The 20,839-nt window shown below is 37.4% G+C and overlaps 1 protein-coding gene across 4 annotated transcripts in view; it reads left to right on the forward strand.

Annotated features, from left to right (window-relative positions):
* STK24 (serine/threonine kinase 24) overlaps positions 1 to 20,839 on the forward strand; it is a 64,556-nt gene that overhangs the window by 5,688 nt on the left and 38,029 nt on the right. For 2 of the 4 annotated variants that reach the window (XM_030036536.1, XM_030036537.2), the window contains exon 2: positions 11,626 to 11,856. In XM_030036536.1, the coding sequence (XP_029892396.1) occupies positions 11,626 to 11,856 (231 nt within the window). Of the gene's footprint in view, positions 1 to 11,622; positions 11,857 to 20,839 lie in introns of those variants that run through there. The other 2 variants (XM_030036539.1, XM_030036540.2) reach the window with 2 other exon arrangements.

Genomic DNA, 20,839 nt, shown 5'->3' on the forward strand with positions numbered 1-20,839 from the left:
AGCTTACAAAATCTGGTTTTGGATCTGTGCTCTGGTATCAGTCACATCCAAGATGACTGGTTGTCTTTGTCAGTTACTGAGTGGCGAATGTCAATGTTCACCTTTCTATCTGAACTGTTGTCTCACCATTAGTGTCAACAGCCTCTAAACAGGAAGAACATAGTTCCATCAGTGGCCTTCCAGAACAGGGAAACTGATGCCATATGACAAGTTTTACTGACCGGTTTCATGTTTGAGTAAGGTGCCCTTTTAGTCAACTGCCATCTTTGTTCGCCGGAGAGACAAAAAATTACTGATGCAGTAAATACATTTAAATACTGGGGCTTGTGTTATGAGTGTTGTATAAGGCTTTGATGTCAACTTTTACATAGTGGCATCTTGTCTGTTTCTGAGGTAGGAAATGGATATATGTATCTTGGCTATATTTTTAAATATTGCTTAAATTCTTTTCATGCTCCCTTTTTTGGGTGTGGCAGGGGGGCATGTACCAAACACTGATGAACAAAGCTAGCAAGGCATCTAATACAAAATACTGCATGCTAGAATAATTTGACCTGGCTGTTGCTTTTGTAGCGATACACCTGCCTGCATTGGTGGAGCACTGTTTAATGTTGTGTGTGGCTAAAAGTAATCATTTGTGTGGATGCAGCTATATAATCAAAACCTCTTTTACTTGTAAACTCTTTAAATTGAGGACTTTGAGTTTGTCCATATACATCTGTTAATCGGGGGGTAAATTTCCATGTATATGTATGCACCTGACAATTATAAGAGAGATGATACATTTGGAAGCATCCCTTCAGTGTACTGAATTTGAGATGTAGAGGGAGAAATTCTGTGAAAGAATTTTTATGAGAAGACGCCATAAAGATAACAAAATGACTCTATACTACATGAGAACAGTCTCAGAACAATTTTGATCTTGGGTTTCCTAACCTATCATTAAAATGATCTCCCTTTCTCTGTAGGGAAAAGTTGTTTTTATGGTGGTCTTCAGCTTCCATATTCCAATTCTGTTGGTACAGAGAAGCTTGACTGTGAATGTAGCAACTTCATTTTGACAAAATTGCTAACTCATTTGAGCTGATGTGTTTGGCTTGTATGCCTAATGGAGTCTTGAGCCATGATCAGTACAAGGTGATGATGGCTTTCACAAGTTAGTTGATATAAGTGAAATTCATTTGTTTGTTTTCCCAAGCTTGTTTTAAGCTTTAGTGTATTACCTGAAACCAAACTCCTGGATATGTTTAGGATGTATAGGTCCAAAATCAGAAAAATGTAGTTTACTTTTGAAGAGGTGTATTGAATAGACAGTCTTTTTCAGTGAAATTGCTTTCATAAGCTAGTAAATACTTTGTTTATTGGAAGTATTTATGCATGGAATTGTTTCCTCTTAGTGGACAAGAACAGATCTGAGAGTAATAAATGTTTAGGTTGCCCAAGCATCAGGTTGTTCCATGTGTTGATTCTACATTAGTATAGAACTAAGAGCCTTCTACAGTGTAACTCCATAGAAAGTGAGGCTTGAAACAGGAAAGTTTTGGGAACGCTTGTACTCTCTATTCTATTTTTAGTTGCACTGTTAGGCAGCTTCTTAAGAGACATACATTTGGATTTTCTTGTCAGATGATAGAATGGGTGCAAGAAGAGTCTCCCCTCAAATGATGAGATTGCTGTAGATCCTAAAACTCATTCTTTTTCTTCTTTTCCTCAGTATTAATGTAACATAGATTTCTAAATGCCTCTATTAGCTTTATTTATTCAGCCATTTGTCTTAATGGTGGGAATTTCCACAAAGAGCCACTACTTTCTTTTTTCTTTTTATCAATAGCTTAGCTAATTGAGAGGGATTTTTTTTTTTTTTTTTTTTTTTTTTTTTTACCATGTTTTATCTTTTTAGTAAGAGGAAACAAGTGAGAGACATTGTTCTAAAACTATTGTTTGGGACTCTTTTCCTTAGCTGTCTGTCTCTTGGTGCCTAAAATACATTTTGGGTTTCACTGCTGTGCTGTGTCTACTGATGATACTTGTTTGTTTTTTTCATTCTGTGCTCAAGGCATGGAGAGATTTTTTCTATTGCAGTAATTTACGTTTTGAAAGTGTAATGGATGGAAAGGAGGAAGTCAGCTACAGGTTATGAAAGTTTTTAGTGATGTTATATTTAAAAAAAAAAGACTGAGAAACAATTCAGAAATTCTGCATATTTAATTGAAATTTATTCTTTCTGAATGCTTGTAAAAAGCAGGGTATAGTTAGGTAACTATTAATTTTGGTATTTAACTCTTAATGTTGTACACTAAACAGCTTTCTGAATGAAAATCTGAATGAAAAATACCATAAAATTACAGTGTGATTTGTGCAGAGAAAATTGCACCCAGAAAATGGTATCAGTTCACTGGGAATTTGGAAGCATGCTTTGGATATCTATGCTATTGATAAAGAACTGAATGTTTTGTATTCTGAATCTGAGATAAGTGCATCTTCCTTGAAAGTAAGTGGAAAGAGGATTACACAATGGCTGAGGAATACTTTTATGACACGCTAACTTTAGGCAACTTTTTAATGTTTTTGTCCTCATCTGTTTGTGACATCTGAAGTGTTTGAGATGGAAGGTTTTACAGCTTTATTCTTCGCTCCCCCCCCCCATTATGACCCACTGAAGTTTCATTGCAGAATTTATGGCAGTTGTTCCTTTTAATGATAGTTAATATATTGCTAATTCTTCCAACTCTTAGCATTTTTTTTTCCCAGAAAAAAAACAATTTCCTTATGGTAGTGTGTGTCTGAATTGAATAATTACAGTATTGGAAATGGAAAATGAGAAATATGGAATGCGTATATTTGAAGAATAAAAGAAAAGAACAATCGTGGGTTTTTTTGATCGTTGACAAATTCTCAGTGAAACAGCTGGATCTTAGTTTTACATCTGGTTAGTACAGATGAATGCTTTCATTCTAGTCTTTGTGCTTTTCATTAAATGTTTTGCTGATTAGTCTTCTGGAAATAAAATAAAAATCAGTCGTTGCTGTTCATGATAATTATAAAGTGGCTATCCTAGTTCAGCTGATTTTACTTTATTATCAATAGATGAAACTGAGAGATAGCTCCCTTTGGTTCAAATTTTAAGGCTGCTTAAAAATTCCTTTTTTTTTTTTTTTCTTGTTTAGATAAAAGTCCCAGACTATAAATCTAAATACTGTAATATATTTTGTCCTTTGGGGTTAGTTAGTTGCTCTTTGAAAATACAGATAGGGCTTGACAAAGTGCAGTAAAATTGAGTAATTTATTTTCTGCATACTGCCTCTGTTTTATTTCAGTTTCCCACCAACTGCAGGAAATAACCTTGTGTATTGTATCAGTTATTCATATATGATGTATATATATAGCTGAAAGCAAAAACTTGCAAGCTTCAGAGAAAGGTAAAACGTTGTATAGGAAAATTTGAGGCTTCTTGTTGCTGGAAGTAATTTTTCCTGATGTGAAACCATCTTATATGAGTGTTTTGCGGAGTTGGTGTTGTTTTTTTGGTTTTTTTTTTTTTTTTTTTTTTTTTTTTGGTTGTGGCTTTGGGTTTTTTGGTTTGTTTATCACCCCCCCCTCCCCCCCCCGCCCCGCTTTGATAGCCCAGGCTTGTGGGAGGGCTGCATGGTTTGAATTTGTGCATTTTAATCAAATTTACAGTGTATCTCCACTGCTGCCGCTTGTTCAGCTAGCTCTGTGGGGTTAAAAGTAAAAATCAAAGCTGTTTAATACTGGTCTGTGTGAGGTGAATAGGCTTTAGATGGCTTTTGAAAGATTGCAAGTGGCAATACAGGAAAACCTTTGCAGTTCTGCTTCTGAAATGGAGAGCTGTATGAAGAAGGCTGACATCAAATGTACCAGCTGTTTAGTTTGACTGGCTTTTTAGGCTTGAAGTTCTCTGGATACTTGAGAAAATTGCCTGTATAAACTTGTCTGGTAGATTTCTGTTCTCTGGTCTTTAGAGAAATTAATTTAAAGAAATGATATGTAGCAATGGTGTCTCTTTTCAAAAGAAGTTCATGTATTTGCACAGTAAATTTAGCAGTAAAAATAATTCTTGGTGTGACAGAAATAGTGTATCACAGAATAGCAGAGATTGGAAGGGACCTCTGGAGCACATCTAGTCCACCTCCTGCTCAAAGCGGAGTCAGCTGGAGCAGGTTGCTCAGGACCACATCCAGCCTAGTTTTGGATATCTCTAAGGATCCACAACCTGCCTGGGCAACCTATTCCATTGCTGGACTACCCTTACAGTAAGAAAGGTTAGGGTTTTTTCTTCCTTCCCCCCCCCCCCCCCCCCCCTTCTGAAGTTTAAATGGAATTTCCTGTATCTCAGTTTGTGCCCATTGCATCATGTCCTTCCACTGGGTACCACTGAGAAGAGTCTGGCCCTGTCGTCTTTATTCCTTTCCATCAGGTATTCACACACGATAAGATTTCCACCCCCGCCAGCCTTCCGTTCTCCAAGCTAAACAATCCCTACTCTTTCAGCCTCCCCCCATATGTCTGATGCACCAGTCTTTAACTGTCTTTGTAGCCCTTCACTGGTCTCGCTCCAGTATGACCATGTCTTGTACTGGGGAGCCCAGAACTGGATGCAGCATGGCAGATGTGGTCTCACCAGTGCTGAGTAGAGGGGTAGGATCTCCTCCCTTGACCTCCTGGCAATGCTCTTCCTAATGCTGCCCAGGATACTGTTGGTGTTCTTTGCCACAGTGGGACATTGCTGGCTTATGTTAACCTGGATGCTAATGACTTCTCTTTCAAGCCACTTGCCGGCCAGTCAGTCCACAGCCTGTACTGGTGTGTGGTGCTACTCCTCTACAGGTGCAGGACTTGGCACCTGCCTTTGTTGAATTTCATGTGGTTTCTGTTGACCCATTTCTCCGGAATGCCAAGGTTACCCTGAATGGCAGCACAACTAGTGTATCAACCACTCCTGCCAGTTCTGTGTCATTGCCAAACTTGTTGAGGGTGTGTTTTGCTCCATTGTCCAGGTTATGAGTGAAAATGCTGAACAGTATTGACCCCAGTATTGACCCCTGGGTAGTGACTGGCCTCCAGCTGGGCTTCGTGCTGCTGATTTTCTAGCCTCATCCCTGTACCCTTGGACAATGTCTCTATATTCCTCCTGGGTCACTTGACCCTGCCTCTACCTCTTGTATGCTTTCTCTTCGTGTTTGTGTTTAGTCAGGAGTTCCTTTTTCACCCATGCAAGTCTTCCTACCACCTTTTCTTCTGTTCCTGCATGTCAGATGGATCATTCTTGAACTTGGAGGTGGTAATCCTTGAAAATCAACCAGCTCCCCTTGATGACTCTTGTCTCTAGGACTGTTTCCCCTGGAATTCTTCCAGGCAGATCCGTGATCTGTCCACTCTTCCTTGAGCCCTTCACCAGTAGGATTGAGGAGAAAACCACTTATGCTCCTATGGCATATGACGCTGTGTAGTTATGCTTGATATGCTCCAGGACTCCCCAGGCTATTTCGGTGGTGCCTGATGTGGAAGAGTAGCATGGGGTAATAGTCCACGTGCTGAACAAGCCTCAGCGGTCTCTCCAAAATATCCTAGATTGGAGTCCCTGGCAAGCACCAAGCTGTCCTAGACAGCAGGTCAGATCAGCAGATTGGGACTTCTGTCCCTCACAGGGAGGGAGTCTGCCACTACTACCACTTGCAGCTTCCTAGTGGTGGTGTCATAAAACAAATGGTTTGGTACCCTGTTTCCATATTAAAGAGATTTATTTGTGTAAGTAGTACAAAAGTTTGAGCAAGAAGTTGATCCACCTTCTTGTAGAAGATAAAAGTTGTTTTGTTCCTTTAATGTGGTAGGTTACACACCTAACCTGAGATACTCAAACTTCTCAATTGCTTCTGATGAATACATAGGAAGTAGTTGGTGTTTTTGTTATGATCTTCTGAAACTAATTTCTGTCTGAAGTTGACATTTCTGTGTGAAAGGAACACCAGATAATCACCACACATGTTAACAATGAACAAACCTGCAGGAGCAGTGTGAGAAACAATGTCATGCTTCTCTCTTCTCCCTCTGTTTTTATCTTTTGTTTTTTATCAGTTGAAAGAAGTCTCAGCGTCTTGTTTAGAATGTGAAAATGTGGTGATGTGCAGTTATGGGGCAGAGGAAGAAATCACAAAGACAATTCCTCAAATGGCAGTGGCCTGAAAGTCTTCCTCTCTGATTTCAAGTGTTCTTAATTTTGTACTATAACATGCATTGTCTGTGCTATAAAATTTAATTTGTGTTTGAAGTTCTGACTTGGATGCAAATAATTTGAGAACATATCAGCTGAATGGGGTCAGATCATAGGGCTATCTAGTTGTGTTTTGTCTTTGACAGCGGTTATTGGAAGATGTCTAAGAAGAAGTGTAAGAATACAGTAACCTGTAATACTTCTGTGGCATACTTCCTCAGCTTCTGCTAAATTTTACTACTCAAGGATTTCCAGAGCCAGAAGTTATTATCTTGATGGATTTTTTTTTTTTTTCTTCCATTAGTTCTCCAGTCCTTAATGATTTTGTAGGGCTTGCTGTCTGCAACATCCTATTACAGTGTGTGTCCAGGTTTATCTGCATGCACGTTAACAAGGTTCAAAACGTTCTTTTGATCTCCAAGTGTGGTAGCAGACAGCAGTAATCACCAACAATCACAAGCCGGTTCACCATGTGGTATTTTATTTTCACCAGAAATCTCTGAACATCTTTAGATGGTGGTATTTTGGGCTCAGTCTTGATAGGGAATGAGGATTGGACTGATTAATTGGAAATTGATTTGGTGAAATGAAAAGTATACAAAATGAGCTGTTGAAAGATGATTGTCTATTATAAAGAACAGGCATAGACAAATTAGAGATCTGCAAGTAAAATCAGTTGCCCAAATAAACTTGAGAACTTCAATATGGAGATGGCTTGTAACTCTTGTAAGTTAAAGCGAAAAATAGGGTTTTTTTTAACCCTTTTCTACAATAACTGGATGAATAACCCTTCGTAAAAGGAGGTTAGAAATAAGAACTGGAATGAGATGCAGAAAAAGACTCAGTTAAAGCTGTATCTTAGATCAGAATGGTTATGGATAAAGTTTGATCTAACTAGTTTGAATTTCAGTAACATTTTCTGTTGAGCTATAGGGGTAGTTAGTGCAGATGAGAATTAGAGATTCATAAAAATAAATACATTTTAAGACGTGTATAGTCCTGGCTATGAGGAGAGTACTGGAGAGGTCATGTCAGAGTGGATGATACTGCTGGTTTCTCCAGGATTGTTCTTGACAGTTGGTGACTGAAAAGTGACCTTAGCATAAAAAAAGGCAATGCATACTGATAAAATTTGCTGATGGTGCAAAATTTAAAGGCACCTGTTATACTTGAGAGGCCATTACTGAAGAACTACACAACCTTGAGGATTTGAGTTACTGAACAAAATAGCACGAAGTGCAAGGTGTCATAAGTGTGAATTATTACAAAGAACCTTTGCAATAGGCTGGGAGCTCATTAGTTGGAAATGCAGAGGATTAGGAAGAGGTGAGTGGGTTTAGTTGGTCACAGCTGAGTTGGAGCCATGAGGCCGAATTGAATAAATAGGATCTGAGAATGTATCGGACTATCTTTATTCTGTAGAAGTGGGCAACAGTAATGTTAGATACTGACAAGACTTTTTAAATTTTAAGTGAAGTATGTTTTCCTGGCTGATTAAGGTCAAAAGTAATGAATCCAATGTGGAACAAGTACAGAGAAGTTGCTCAAGTTATTGGGTGAACGGTGGTTCTGCTTATGGTGAAAAGTAAAGAACTTTGTTCTGCATGGCTAAACAAGCCGGAGACTGAGACTGGATGGTTGTGATTGGTGTTCAGATGTGTGAAAAACTATTCAAAACAAACCCCAAACTAATTCAAGTGGTTGTGGAAATGGAAAATTCTGTAATTATTAGATCTAAATGTTCCAGAATTTGTTTTTGATTTGCCACAATATGCATTCTGTGACACACTTTGAAGGAAATGTTTTAGTGGTAGAGATCTAGCTCCTTACTAAACAAAGTGATTAGCTTTATCCTTTTGCAGCAGATGCTGCTGTTCTATTCTGTGGTTTCTAGCAATATTCAGTGTGCTCAGTTACATGAAGGCTCTTTTATTGGTTCCCTTATGTTAATGTTAGTAGGAAAAAGCTATATGCTTAGTGAAAGCTTGCAAAGAGCAGATTCAGCAAAACTGTAGTGACAGAATCTATGGAAGATATTTTCTCTATTCAGTCATACAGAGAGAATATTTATGAAGCTATTTGTTTATTTTGGCTCTGTTGGAAGTATTTACAAAAACCAACAAAACTAAATTTGGCAAGAATCCTTTCCAGGTGTGATCTTGGAAAAATGAATAGGAATTGGCCACTCATGTACTTTCAAATTCAGGCAGTTCATTATGTATCTGGAGGCCTGATCTCACTGTTTTGAAATAGAGCAGGTCATTAAAGAGAGGCCAACTGGTAGTTTTCCAAAAACATGGGTTGCCAGTAGTTTAAGGCTCTCATGTCAAACACCTGGTCTCCTGAGAAGAAAATTCAGACCTTCTTACAGAGCAAAACATTTTTTTTAAACAACTACTACCTCTTATTGGTCAGAGCAAAATTCAGGAATGGCAACTTTTAAAACTAAGAAAAGAATTTACAAAAGTTCTGATTTGGGAAGGAAGAGGCTTTTTGGTGTTTTTTTTTTTTTTTGTAATTACAATTAGTAATTTGTCAAGGAACTTGGAGAAGGAACTATTATTAATTTTAATTATATTAATTCCAGCTATTATTGAACAATTAACATTTCAAAAGGGCTGTGAAATTTTAATTGTAAAAAAGTCAAACGGGAACAATTCTTCCTTGCTTCTCAGAACTTCCAGGAGCAGTTATCTTCCCTGCTTTTCTGGAATTATTAACACAAAATGACTCGGAAAATGTTCTTTTGCAGTTGTTTTATAAAACTGTCAGCCTAATACCAGAATCCCAAGAGCCTGACACTGTAAAAATGAAGCTGTGAGAGTTCTGCAAGTCTCTGAAGACTGTGGTGTCATGAAGTAATGGGCTTGAATATATGATCGTAATAGATGTTTGGGGGGTTGAGGGGAAAAGGGACAATAGGGGGTGAATACATATAGCCAGCAGATCTGAAAGAGCTGCTGGCAGGTAGGCCTTGTATTTTTCTCCATATGAACAACTGCAGTACACTGCGACAGAGTACTGCTGGCTTTTTAGTCTGTGGAGGTGAAACACTGGAATTTCCTAGGTAGCTGTGACTGGGATTGGTTTGTGACTTACCCAAATGCCTTTGTAATGATGTAATGCTTAGACTCCTGTGGCTGGTGAGAATGGAACTAGAAGACTTGTGTGGATGGATTAGGCATGCACAGCTCTCTACAGCACATCATCTCGAATTCTAACACAGTATGTATGAAAGCACAGACTGATAATTGTCTTCCACAAGGGAAAATATTTGATGCAAGTGTTAAGGTTATTTTTATTTATGGAGAATTCTCAGAGAAGACTGTTTCGAATATTGACAAAAGAGCATTCTGTGGGGCACGAGGAGAACCACTACAGCATGATTTGGTTCCTAGTTTTGTGATCTCTCATAAATGATGTCCCAGGAAGCATTTGTAAGGGCTAGTGTGTAGCTAAAGGATAACTACAGTTGCTGGAAGACATGAAGTGCCTTGGTCTGGTTTCCAAGTGGGAGATATATTAGCATATTTTGTATACAGTATTTAATAGTGTGTAATAGTATGTAAATCTCATTACATTGAAATTAAAGGAGGAACAAGCTTCTTTTAGTGGAAGGGAGTTGGATCTCTTGCTCTGTTCCGTTTAATAGCAAAAGGGTGATAAACCCCCATGTCCCTTCTGTTTGTTTCCTGAAACTGACTTTGGATAGAAAGATGGATCAATAAGATGTAAATCAGGGGGAAATTCTTGGGGCTGGTGAAGTCTTGCAGTATACTTAGAAGAGTGTTTTTTATTTCTGACTGATCTCGCCAGTGATCTATTCCTAGGATGATCATCCGAAAACTGTGATGTCTCGTAGATTGCTTTAAAGTATTAGAAGTAGTAGTGTACTCACAACTTGTGCCACATGATGACAGAATCCACACTGCTCCACAAACACACTACTGAAGAATTGAGTGGGACCAGGTACCTGGTCATCAAAACACCTAAGTCAGCTGTGAAATTCAGATACCTCCAGACAAACTAAAATATCTTCTAGACTATCTTCCTCTTGGGGCTGCATGGGTTAATTACATAACTTTTGAGATGTGAGAGGAGAAATAGACAGAAGTATAGGTGGGAGATGCTCTATAAACTAAATCTGATTGTTGAAGAGAAAATATTGGCTAAATGCATGTCAGTGGTAACTTAGAAATTATTCCCTTTATGCTTCTACAAAGTTTGGCTAAGTATAAACAGTGTGGTTTTGTGCTTATTTAGGCATTACTGTATTTTTCTTGTATGAGCCTTTTTCTATATCAACAATGTATTTTCACTTAGCATGAACCTCATCCTTTTAAGAACAGTAACAAGTCTTTTGAAGTGTTTTTTTTATTTCTTAAGGGAGAGTTTCTAAGTAATCCTATCCTAGTTTTCTTCATTTCATGACTATTCCCTCTACCTATGACTTTTCCAGTTTAATTATAATTTATGTATATTTTTGTTAGCTATAAAGGCTCCTTGCTGTTAGATTAAGAAGGTACACAATGGAACTTATCATCTGTGCACTGAAAGTGAGAAGTCTAAGAGCAGCAGTAGCTAGCTGAAACTTGACAGTGGAGTAAAAACAAATATGGCAAAGTGGTCCGTCTAGGTCTTACATTCACATATGTAGGTGAGCACTTGTAGTTTTCATACGACTGTTCAAATCGGGATGACTGGGAGTGGGATGTAATTAGGAGTGAATGAATTTACCCAACTGAGAGAAGGAGAAAAAGAAAAACAAATCCTGCTCCAGAAAACCTTGGTGTCAGGGATAAGGAGGAAGCATGGCAGTTCATGCAGGTGATCCATAGTAGGAGAAAATTGAAGAGGATTTCTTGTCACATCAAAAAAAAAAAAAGGAAATAGTAGTTTGTGCACTGCAGAGTGGGAACAAAATCCTTAAAAGGATGAGATATGTGAAAAATTAAAGAGAGTAGGACCCTGGGTTCTGGGAAGGAACCAATTTCAAGAGAAAAGGCTAGACGAAAGGTTTACTTTTATTGGTAGTGGTATATGATCTATTTTGGTTTTAACAGAAATCAAATCTTTGTAAGGATCTTTCATTCTCGGTGCCTGGGTGCAGTTTATTGACAAAGAAAAAGAAATTGAGGTAGCAGCACTTTCTGATGACAGATAGGACAAAACCCTGTCACAGGGATGGTGTTAAATTTGTGCTTTATATACAGGGAAGCATAAACATTGCAGTGTGTGGGTGTAAGGGATGTAGGAAGAACACGTTAATTATGGAGATAGAATAGCTGGATAAGTAGGAATGTGTAGAATTTGAAGTGTTTGTTGCCTTTAAAAATATTGCATTTCATTTTAATGTTACAAATAGTGAGTAACTTTTCTCTTATTTTTAACAGACTCTGAAGGCAGATCCAGAAGAACTGTTTACAAAACTGGAGAAAATTGGTAAGGGCTCTTTTGGTGAAGTTTTTAAAGGAATTGACAATCGGACTCAGAAAGTGGTTGCTATAAAAATTATTGACCTAGAAGAAGCAGAAGATGAAATAGAAGACATCCAACAAGAAATCACAGTGCTGAGTCAGTGTGACAGTCCATATGTAACTAAATATTATGGATCCTATTTAAAGGTAAGATGCTCAGAGATGATGGCGATTTGATTTTATAAGTAATTCTTTTCTAAGTTATCCAATCGTGCCTGTTTTTGTTGGCAAGGTTTCAGTCAGACCTCAGCTGAAGAAAAATATATTTTTGTCCTTTCAATTCTAAAGAAAGAATGAGTTACTGCATTTTGTGAAGTATGTGACAGAACTTAACAGAAAAAAAAGCATGTGTCTTTTGCTATTTCTGTACAAAACCAAATTAATTTAAATAACATCAATTTGTTAAGCCTGAGTAATATGTTTAGATTCTCTTAATATTAGGAGAATGTAACTCTAACTGTTGTTTAAATTCAGAAAATATAACCTAAGACTGCATTTGAATTGTCAAAACATTAAAAACAACGTAATATCAGCTGTTTTGTGAAGCTTGAAAGTTTTTGTCAGGGTTTGATTAGTGGCAAAGCTTAGGTAGCTTTTCAAAGGAGACTGAACCTAGCCTTGATCTGAGTGATTTAAAAATTAAAATCTAAAAGTTAATTTATTTGCACATTAGCAAACAGCACATTAGCTGTAAGTGAAGCTAATGGACGGGGTTTCCATTAACTGCCTTCTGAATCTGTTTCCCTTCCCTCCCCCTGCCATATTAATTAATTTCAGGGTTCAGTTCTAAATGTGTCAGATAGAGGTGTTTTTGTTTATATTTTTAATTGGATGGATATATTGATCTATTACCTCTAGAAGGTAGTGAAAATATCTGGAAGCTTTTGGTACTACTTTTTTTCTTTGGTCAGACTTTGTCCCCATCTGGATAGCTCTTTCTTTTATAACAGTGAGATGGCAATCTAGATAAAGAGATGGTTCTCTTGCCAAAGTTTGAAGTTACAAGTAGGCAGAAAATACTTTAAAATTAATTTTCAGTCTGCTTTTGCTTTTGTGGAAGAATTCTATTTATCAACAAAGACATGAAGGTTCTGAAAGGGGGACCCCGTTTTATCTCTGGTTTTCTGAGGTTGCCAGTTAGTTTCCAAAGAAAAAAAAATGACTTTTTCTGAATCCAGGAGATGCATTACTGAAGGGAGAGACAGTTTTTCCTTTCTTCCTTGTGCTCTGAACTGGTTTGCTTGGACATCTTATCACTGAAGGCTTTGTGAATGGTTTCAGACCCGATAACCTGTCACCAGTACTGGACTTAGAAATTATGTATAGTTTAGATCTCAGAAACATCAGAAGACACATAATTGAGCACAGTAAATTGGATAAATTTTTCACCATTGCTTTTATTACTACTTTTGAAATTTCTCGGTCTAGGTTTGGTAGTTAAGTGAAGTCTGGCAAAAAGGAAAAAATATTTCTCTCCTGGACTGTCTCTCTGCTTCAAATCTGTTAATTTTAGAGGAGGAATACTAAGATCTTATAGGATAAGTGAAATAGAATACAAGAAAAATAGCTAGAAGTTTGATGGGAATGCCACTTAATAGTTTTTAAAATGTGTAATAGCACTGTGGCTGAAAAAGAGAATCCAATGTCCAAATTTGAACTGACTGAATGTGAACGTTTTGTGAAGATAGTATGGCAACTATTGCTTCTCCTGATTGAAGGAGAGAGGAGGCTGTAGTGCTCAGTAGCCTGAATGAGTTTGGCTGGATGAAGTGTCATTAGAGAAATTTGTGCTTATTGTTGTGAGGAGGACCCTCTGAAAATACTTGTACCTTCTGCATCCCTTCTGTCGAGTTCAGTAGCCTGTGAATTTTCCAACTTGTGTCAGTTTTCTAAGATGCTGTACCAACAGTGGCTATGTATGACTTGGTTACTTTTGGAGGAAAGTACAGCTCTTTCTACAGCTAGTAGAATGTACAGCTAGTTATGTTTATTCATTACTTCATTATGAATGTATGTTGTTTTGCAAGACACTTGGTACTACAGAACTTTTGGTATTCAAAACAAAAAACCTCATTTCTTTATGCTGTTAAAAATTAATATGTGATGGTTATTAGGTGATGCTGAAGTGAGAATCTTTGCAAAGGAAACATTTTGCAGTTCTATTAGCTTTCTAAATTGAGAGTCAGGTCTTATTGGATAGTAATAATGTGTCATCATGTGTGTATATACATATAGATCTTTGTTGCAGATCTTTGTTGTATTTGCAAGCCAGGACTGCCATATGTAGTTCTAAGGGTTTGATTGTCTTTTAACTCTATTTCTGACAGTGTGATAGTCTATCACCAAGGATGTTCAACACATTAATTTTCCACATCTTGAGTGGTTAGGAGACATTATTTCTTCCATGATTACACAGTTTAGCAGTAATTACAAGAAAGATATTAATGTTTTGTCACAGAATGCTTACTTCAAAGAAGTTCAAGTGGGAAAATGCTAGGATCTTAGGTTATATTACCAGCCACTGCAGCGATTGTTATTCTCTAACTGTGCAGCGTGATGCATGCTGGCCATGTGTCTGGTGGATCTTGGATAGAAAGAGGTACTGTTTATAGAGAACTCTTAAATTGATTTTATATAAATTATTTTGGCAGACAAACAGCAATTCGAATAACAATTTCAATCTCTCTCATTTTTTTCCTTCTGGCTCTAGATCAGTCTTTGTTTCCCTAGGTTTCTTGCATATCCTTTGTGAGCTGAAGAGGTGTCTTCTATTATGTAATAACTTTTTTCTTAAGTAGTCCCATGTCAGTTGTTAAGTTGGAATAAGTATCTTCTACGAGAACTTTTTGGTATTTATTTTGTTATAACAAGTTTCAAGGTACTGGAACAGAAAAATTTCTATCTCATTTGGGACACTGCAGGCTGGATGATTAGTATTTCATGTCCCTTTCTAGAACAAGCTTATGTAATTGCAGTATACCTGCTCTGAAATCCTTTAAAATGTTTGACAGATTTTAAGAGGCATTCTGTATTTTCAACAAACATGATTAATCGGCATTGCCATGAAGACTTCTGTATTTTTGAAGATTCTCTAGGTAGCCAGAATGGTTTGTGGGGTTGGCTGGTTTGTTTTTGTTTTGGTTTTTGTTTGGTTTTAAACACCTGAATAATCTGTCTTTGAGAAATCCTTGTATTGTTCTTCATTCTCTGTCATTCCACAGCTCCTTCAATTAAGCTACATGATTATACATGCTAGTGTGTTAAGGGACCTGTTGCTTGAAATCTTACAGGGCTTATATAATACTGCTGTACTTGCCTGAGGCCTCTTACTGTCTTCAGATGATGTTCGTGAGAATAGCTTGTCAAGCTTTTGGTGTCTACTGCTTGATATACATACAAGTACAACTTGAAATGAGTATTATCATTTAATGAGTTAATGACAGTTACTTTGTCCTAGAAATTTACATTTAAAAAAAAATTTAATTTTTAGCTACTTTTTAGAGTAAGGTGATATACCCCAAAGCCTTGTTAAATTTACTTAGTCTAGAATTTTTTTGTATATCCTAACTTCATCTTTTCAGAAATGTGTTTGCTTTATGGAAAAAAAAAAAAAGAGCTACATCCAGAGACAAAGCCATATCTGTTTGTATGAGGTATTACTGCTTTAACACAGTGAGTCTTAAATAAAAAGTAGCTTATTGCTCGTGTAGACCAAGTCTTCCATTCCCTCTAGACTTTGTTCTTTACGCCTGTTTTTGGAGGTTTGTGTGTAATTGCTGTGGTCAGAGTTCATTCAAATAGAGCAATAAGCAGTAGTGAAGTGGGTACCAGTTTAGGTTGTCATCCTGAATACAAATTAATTTGTGGAACGTCTTTTTGTCAGAAACCCTAAGGTCTTTATATAAAACAGAAATGCAAATACTCCTTTCTAAAGCCACATTTTAAAATATGTCTTCATGTTCCCATTCTATTGGGACAAAGGGCTTTTGTCTACTGTAGGAGATAGTAACTAGAATGTTGCTCTTGAAGCATATCACAGCAACATGGTTTATGTGGGTGCATATATCTGGAGGGATTGCCATTCCTTATCTGCCATGGTGTGTTTAAAAACCTGTATCAATGTTCCTTAATGAAGTAGGCTTAACAAAGTAGGTAGTGACTCCTGTTCTCTCTTCTCTGGGAACTATATCTATCCTTGCTGTCTTCCATATGAAGGGTTCATCTGTTCCATCTATGATCTGGTTAAATGGTCCATGGATAGAAGGATTATAGTTCTTTTTAGATCCTTATAAAATTCATTGATGAAACTTCGCTGGGTCTGTTTACTTCCTTAGATTTTAGGTAATGACATCCACTGCCTCCTTTGTAATGGAATAAGGATTCTTTGTGTTTCTTGTTAGATTTATTTTATTTTTTTATTTTTCTTATAAAATTGTCTGAAGTTATTTGCTGTCTCTTCTGAGTTTTGCCATGCTGTAACTCTGTAAAAGTATTGCTATGCTACTTATTCTAAAAGTTTTTCTGTCTAGGAGCCTGTTGGCTCTGCTTTTTGCATCTTATTCTGCTTTACCAATTTCTTAAGAGCTTAGTTAGATTTGGTTCTGAAGTTGCTTCTCTTGTCCATTTTAGGCCAAGTTGTTTGGAATCTCTTTAATTTCCAAGATCCAGATGCCTCTCTGATAATGTTTCTTCGGTTTTGTTAATAACTTTAATTACTGGTTTATTATATTTTCATAACATTTTCATATTTCTTTGATTTTGTATTATTATTCAGAATTATATAAGAGGAAATTAATTTATCTTTATCTTTAAATTGTTGAAGAATAAAGTTTCTTGTCTTTTTTTATATATGTATGACATACATAGGAAGAATAAAGAATCTTGGCTTTTTCTGTGTATATGTATGTCACGCTCAAAGCTGAGGTTAATACGTGTATGTGGGCAGAAGCTGAGATCAATGTGTTTATAGATGTATGTATACATTAAAAACTCTTTAAATTTCCTGTCAGACTTCTATACATATGAATATAATGGTAGAGCAAATGGTCACTAAGTAGTTTCAACATCCAATGTAACTAGGTACAAGTGATACTGAATTGGTATTGAGCTAGTCTTGTAGTATGTATTTTAAAAAATATTACTGTCTCTAAGCTCATGTTTCTTCATCGTTCAGATGTGTTTTTCTTGCATACTTTGTACCTTTTGAGATACCCTCTTTTGAACTGTTTAGACTTCTTGACCCAAGGAGAATCAGACTTCTCGTTTATTTCCCCCCTTTTTTGACCCAGACAACTTCCCATATGTAAAAGTATTATAAGAATACTTTAAAAAAAAAACAAACAAAAAAACTGATGCTGGTAAGGTTCATAAAGGATAGCTGCTGATAATTTTTGTTTTAGTCTTTATACCTGTATGGGTTTTTATTTCATGTCTAGGATATAATATATCTACTGCTAAAAGTCAAGCTGGTATTTATATAGACTGCAAGAAAACAGAAAATAGCTTCTGGTTAAATTTTATGAATGACACAATATACCCTCAAGAAAAAAACACATGCCACTTCTATGAAGTTGATTAACTGAGCTCTGTAGAACAATGAGTTCAGGCAAATGAAATCTAGAAATAAAGATTTATTTTTGAAAAGCAGTGATTCTGAAAGTAATCTATAGTTTATTTTAGGTAATCAGATGAACATGGGGTTGGTAAGTAATGCTGTGGCTGAGCCAAAACAAATCTTGTGTTGGCTAGGACTTTGGTGTACATGGCATCAGTGAGGCTGTTCTTGGAGTAATATGGCCAGTTCACAGTGTGGCTGGAAAGCTGCAATGCATTCAGTAAAGAGCTTCAGGAACAGTTTGAGGTTTGGAAAGCCTGTATTCCAGAGAAAGACTGAAGTTCAGGCTTGATTTTGTTTATCCAAGAGAAGATTTGGAAGTGACTCTGTATATGAAAGCTTTTCCATGTTTAAGTGGTGATAGTTCACTGCTTTCTAATCTGTTACGCCAAAATACAACAAGATGTAATTGCTGAGCGGTCAAGCTAAGCAAATTTCATCTGGTAATCACACACACTTTTTTAAAGGGAAGATAGCTTAAATATTTTAAAAGTTCATATGAGGTGGATTTTATGTCACTTGCAGTTATTTTTTTTTAAATTTTTAAAAATTTGCCGAGTTTAAAGAATCTAAGGTTGCATGCTTTAGGAAACTCAAGGACATTAATGTGGATATGTTGAATATTCTTGCCACAGCAATCCTGGTAATGGAACTTTGAATGTGGGTGTTTATATGTGACTTCAGTAAATTCTATGTCAATGTCCTTTTGCTTTACAGGTTTAACTGGTTTATTTTAACTTTTATGAGCATCTCTGAACTGATGTGACCTTAAATGTATACTGTGGGTCAGCCAGAAGTTAATGGACTTGGTGCATTCTGTCGTAGTTATTATAGCAGGCAGACCGTGGCAGGTTACATCGTGATTGTCGGGGTGGGAGGGCAGTGCAGAGATTCCCACTTAACATTGGGACTGTCGAATCCACTGCAACAGGGGCTGCTACTCAGCACAGGGAGAAGTGAAATGTGTCAGTAGTTTCTTGATGTTCCATCATTTGTGTTGTGTGCCCAGCCCTGCAGCAGCAGCTAGTGCCCTTTCAGACTTGACTTTTGCAAACCAAAGTCACTGAACTTTGGATGGGGGTTAGGCACACTTAAATGAAAAAAGCTGAAACTATCTTTCATTTTGCCTGCTACAATTGCAGCCATGTTGTCATTACTGCATTTAGTAAGGGGTTGAGGTGACGGAGTGCCTTCTCTGTTCTCTTGACCAAAGCCAGATGGAATTGTCTTATCCAGTAGGAATTACTGCAGCTGAAATGAGAGGGAGGCTGGGACTGCAAATTCTCTCTTACTGTGACAGTGTTAGGAACAAAATGAGGCACGGGTTCCTGTGAGGCAGTCCCTGTTCTGCTATGCTTACTTTTTTTCTGAAGCCCCTGGTAACCCGCTGTGTTCTAACCAGGCAGCACTAGCCTCCAGAGGAGCTGAACAGGTATTGCCTTTTTCTGCAGTGATTGTGGAACTGGCATCTGGCTGGACAGCCCTGAAAGAGGTAGCAAAAGAGTTTCTGTAATGGTCCTGGTAGGCTTTCAGATCTAGTCAGCCTACTGATTTAAAGAACAAGTTGAAAGCTTCCGTTGATGCAGACCCTAACAGCAGTAAATAAGACAAAGGCAAAAGGGTGTGAAAGAACTGATGAACTCTGTCTATCTGTAGCACAAGTGGTTTTGCTGTGAGGCCCTGTTTTCATATTTAAAAAAGTTTGGTCCCTTCTTGTTTCAGAGGTGGTTACCTTGCAACTCTGAACCTTTGCTGCCCATAGTCTTGGCTACAGGGAAGGACAAAAGTAGTAATTTGTTGTGCTTTTTAATGAGAAGAGAGTCCCTTGTTTGCGTTGTCTTTATTCAAAGATATTGTTTTGAATGTGAATTTAGAAACTTTTTATTCCACTACTTCCCTTCAGCAGTCCAAGGGATTATTGTCACTTTCTGGAATCTGCATCATATTGTCCTATTTTTCTGAATCTGTGGAAAAACCTACCTAGTAAACAATGTTTACCTCAAGAATTTTCCTGTTTATCAGTGTAATCAGTTCTGCACTGTTACTCATTTGTGGCTAAGTAATTCTTACTGTACGAGTGTATCCAGATTGGGAAGCATCACTAGTATATCTCAAAAAACTCCTGAGAGTTTGTAATAACTATATTTAGTATTACCCGACATTTAGGTACTTAACTGAGTTGATTCTGATCTTATTTTAAATAAAAATTTAGAAAGCTCAATGCAAAATATCATTTCTTGGAAGTAATATGTTTGTGTTGTGCTTGTTGTGATGGCCTTAAAAGCTGCCTCTGTACTGCTCTGATTGCTGGCTTCTGTATGGTATGAAATACTCTGTTCATAATTTCATGTCTTGGTACCTGCCTTTAGGAAGATCTAACAGGTAGCTGCTGCTGAAATAGGCAGCAACAGTATCTTGTTCCCCATCCTGCTTTCATGTTCCTGTCATTTTACTTGTATTGGACCTGTTGACTGTGGAATGACTTGGTTCATCTGGGAAACAAGTTTCTCCAATGCCTTCTCCTGCCCCTTCCAAAAGTAACCTGGCTCTTGAAAAGAGCAAATCCAAAACTCTTACAGATTAGCCAGTCCAGACCTGTGGCTTCAAAATTGCTAGGTCTGGTGAGGGGAAAAAAAAAAAAAGTGGAGTTGGGTGGCCCTGAAGTTGGGAGGTAGGGGGAGAGAGAAGAACCATGAATTTTGGTAACAGCTTGCTTCTAGATTAGCTGTAACATGAAGCCTTGTATTTAGTTTGGCCATACAGGTCAGGATGACATAGCATTGCTTTCTAATACTATGTAATATTGTTTACATCAAGCATCCTCTTGTATCTTGTGTGTTAACTGCTACAGTTGTTGCTGCGGGCCTGTGAGATATCTGAAAAGGGAGTATTAGTATGGTACCTAGGTGCAAGCTTTTTTCTGCTGCTGCTGAAAGGGGAAGTCCAACTCTGCCTTGCAACTGGCCACTTCCTCACCCTAGCAGCACGGGTTATTTCAACTTTCAGTGAAGTGGTTCAGCTCACTGAGTAGGCAGGGGACTAACTGCCTTTTTTTCTTAAGGATGGGGGAGGATTGTACACTGATGGTTCAGTTTGGTCTGAAGTTTTATGGGAGCACACTGCGAAATTATTGTTTATGGAACTTCTTTGATCAGCCAACAGTAGTGCTGAAAAAAGCATGTGTGTGTGTATGTATTTGTGCCCAGGTTTAGGTGGAGTAGTTCCATGGGCTGGTTCCCCATCTTGTTGCCCAAATCGGCTTCCTGGCACAAGGGTTTTCAGCTAGAATGTGACCAATGGCACTATCAGGTGGCTGCCAGTCTATTGACCAGATGTTCTCATGAACCTCTAAAACACTTGCCATTTCAATTGAAAACTTTCTTTACATACCTCTGTCATAATCTTGTGCTCTTACATAGTTACTATGTTTGTGTCATATTTTTAATGTGAACATTAGGTAGTTTGTATTGCTCAGTTAACTTCCTTTTACCTCAATATACTTCAGCATTTATACAG

Source organism: Aquila chrysaetos, chromosome 14, assembly GCF_900496995.4.
Source record: "Aquila chrysaetos chrysaetos chromosome 14, bAquChr1.4, whole genome shotgun sequence".
Taxonomy (NCBI): Eukaryota; Metazoa; Chordata; class Aves; order Accipitriformes; family Accipitridae; genus Aquila; species Aquila chrysaetos.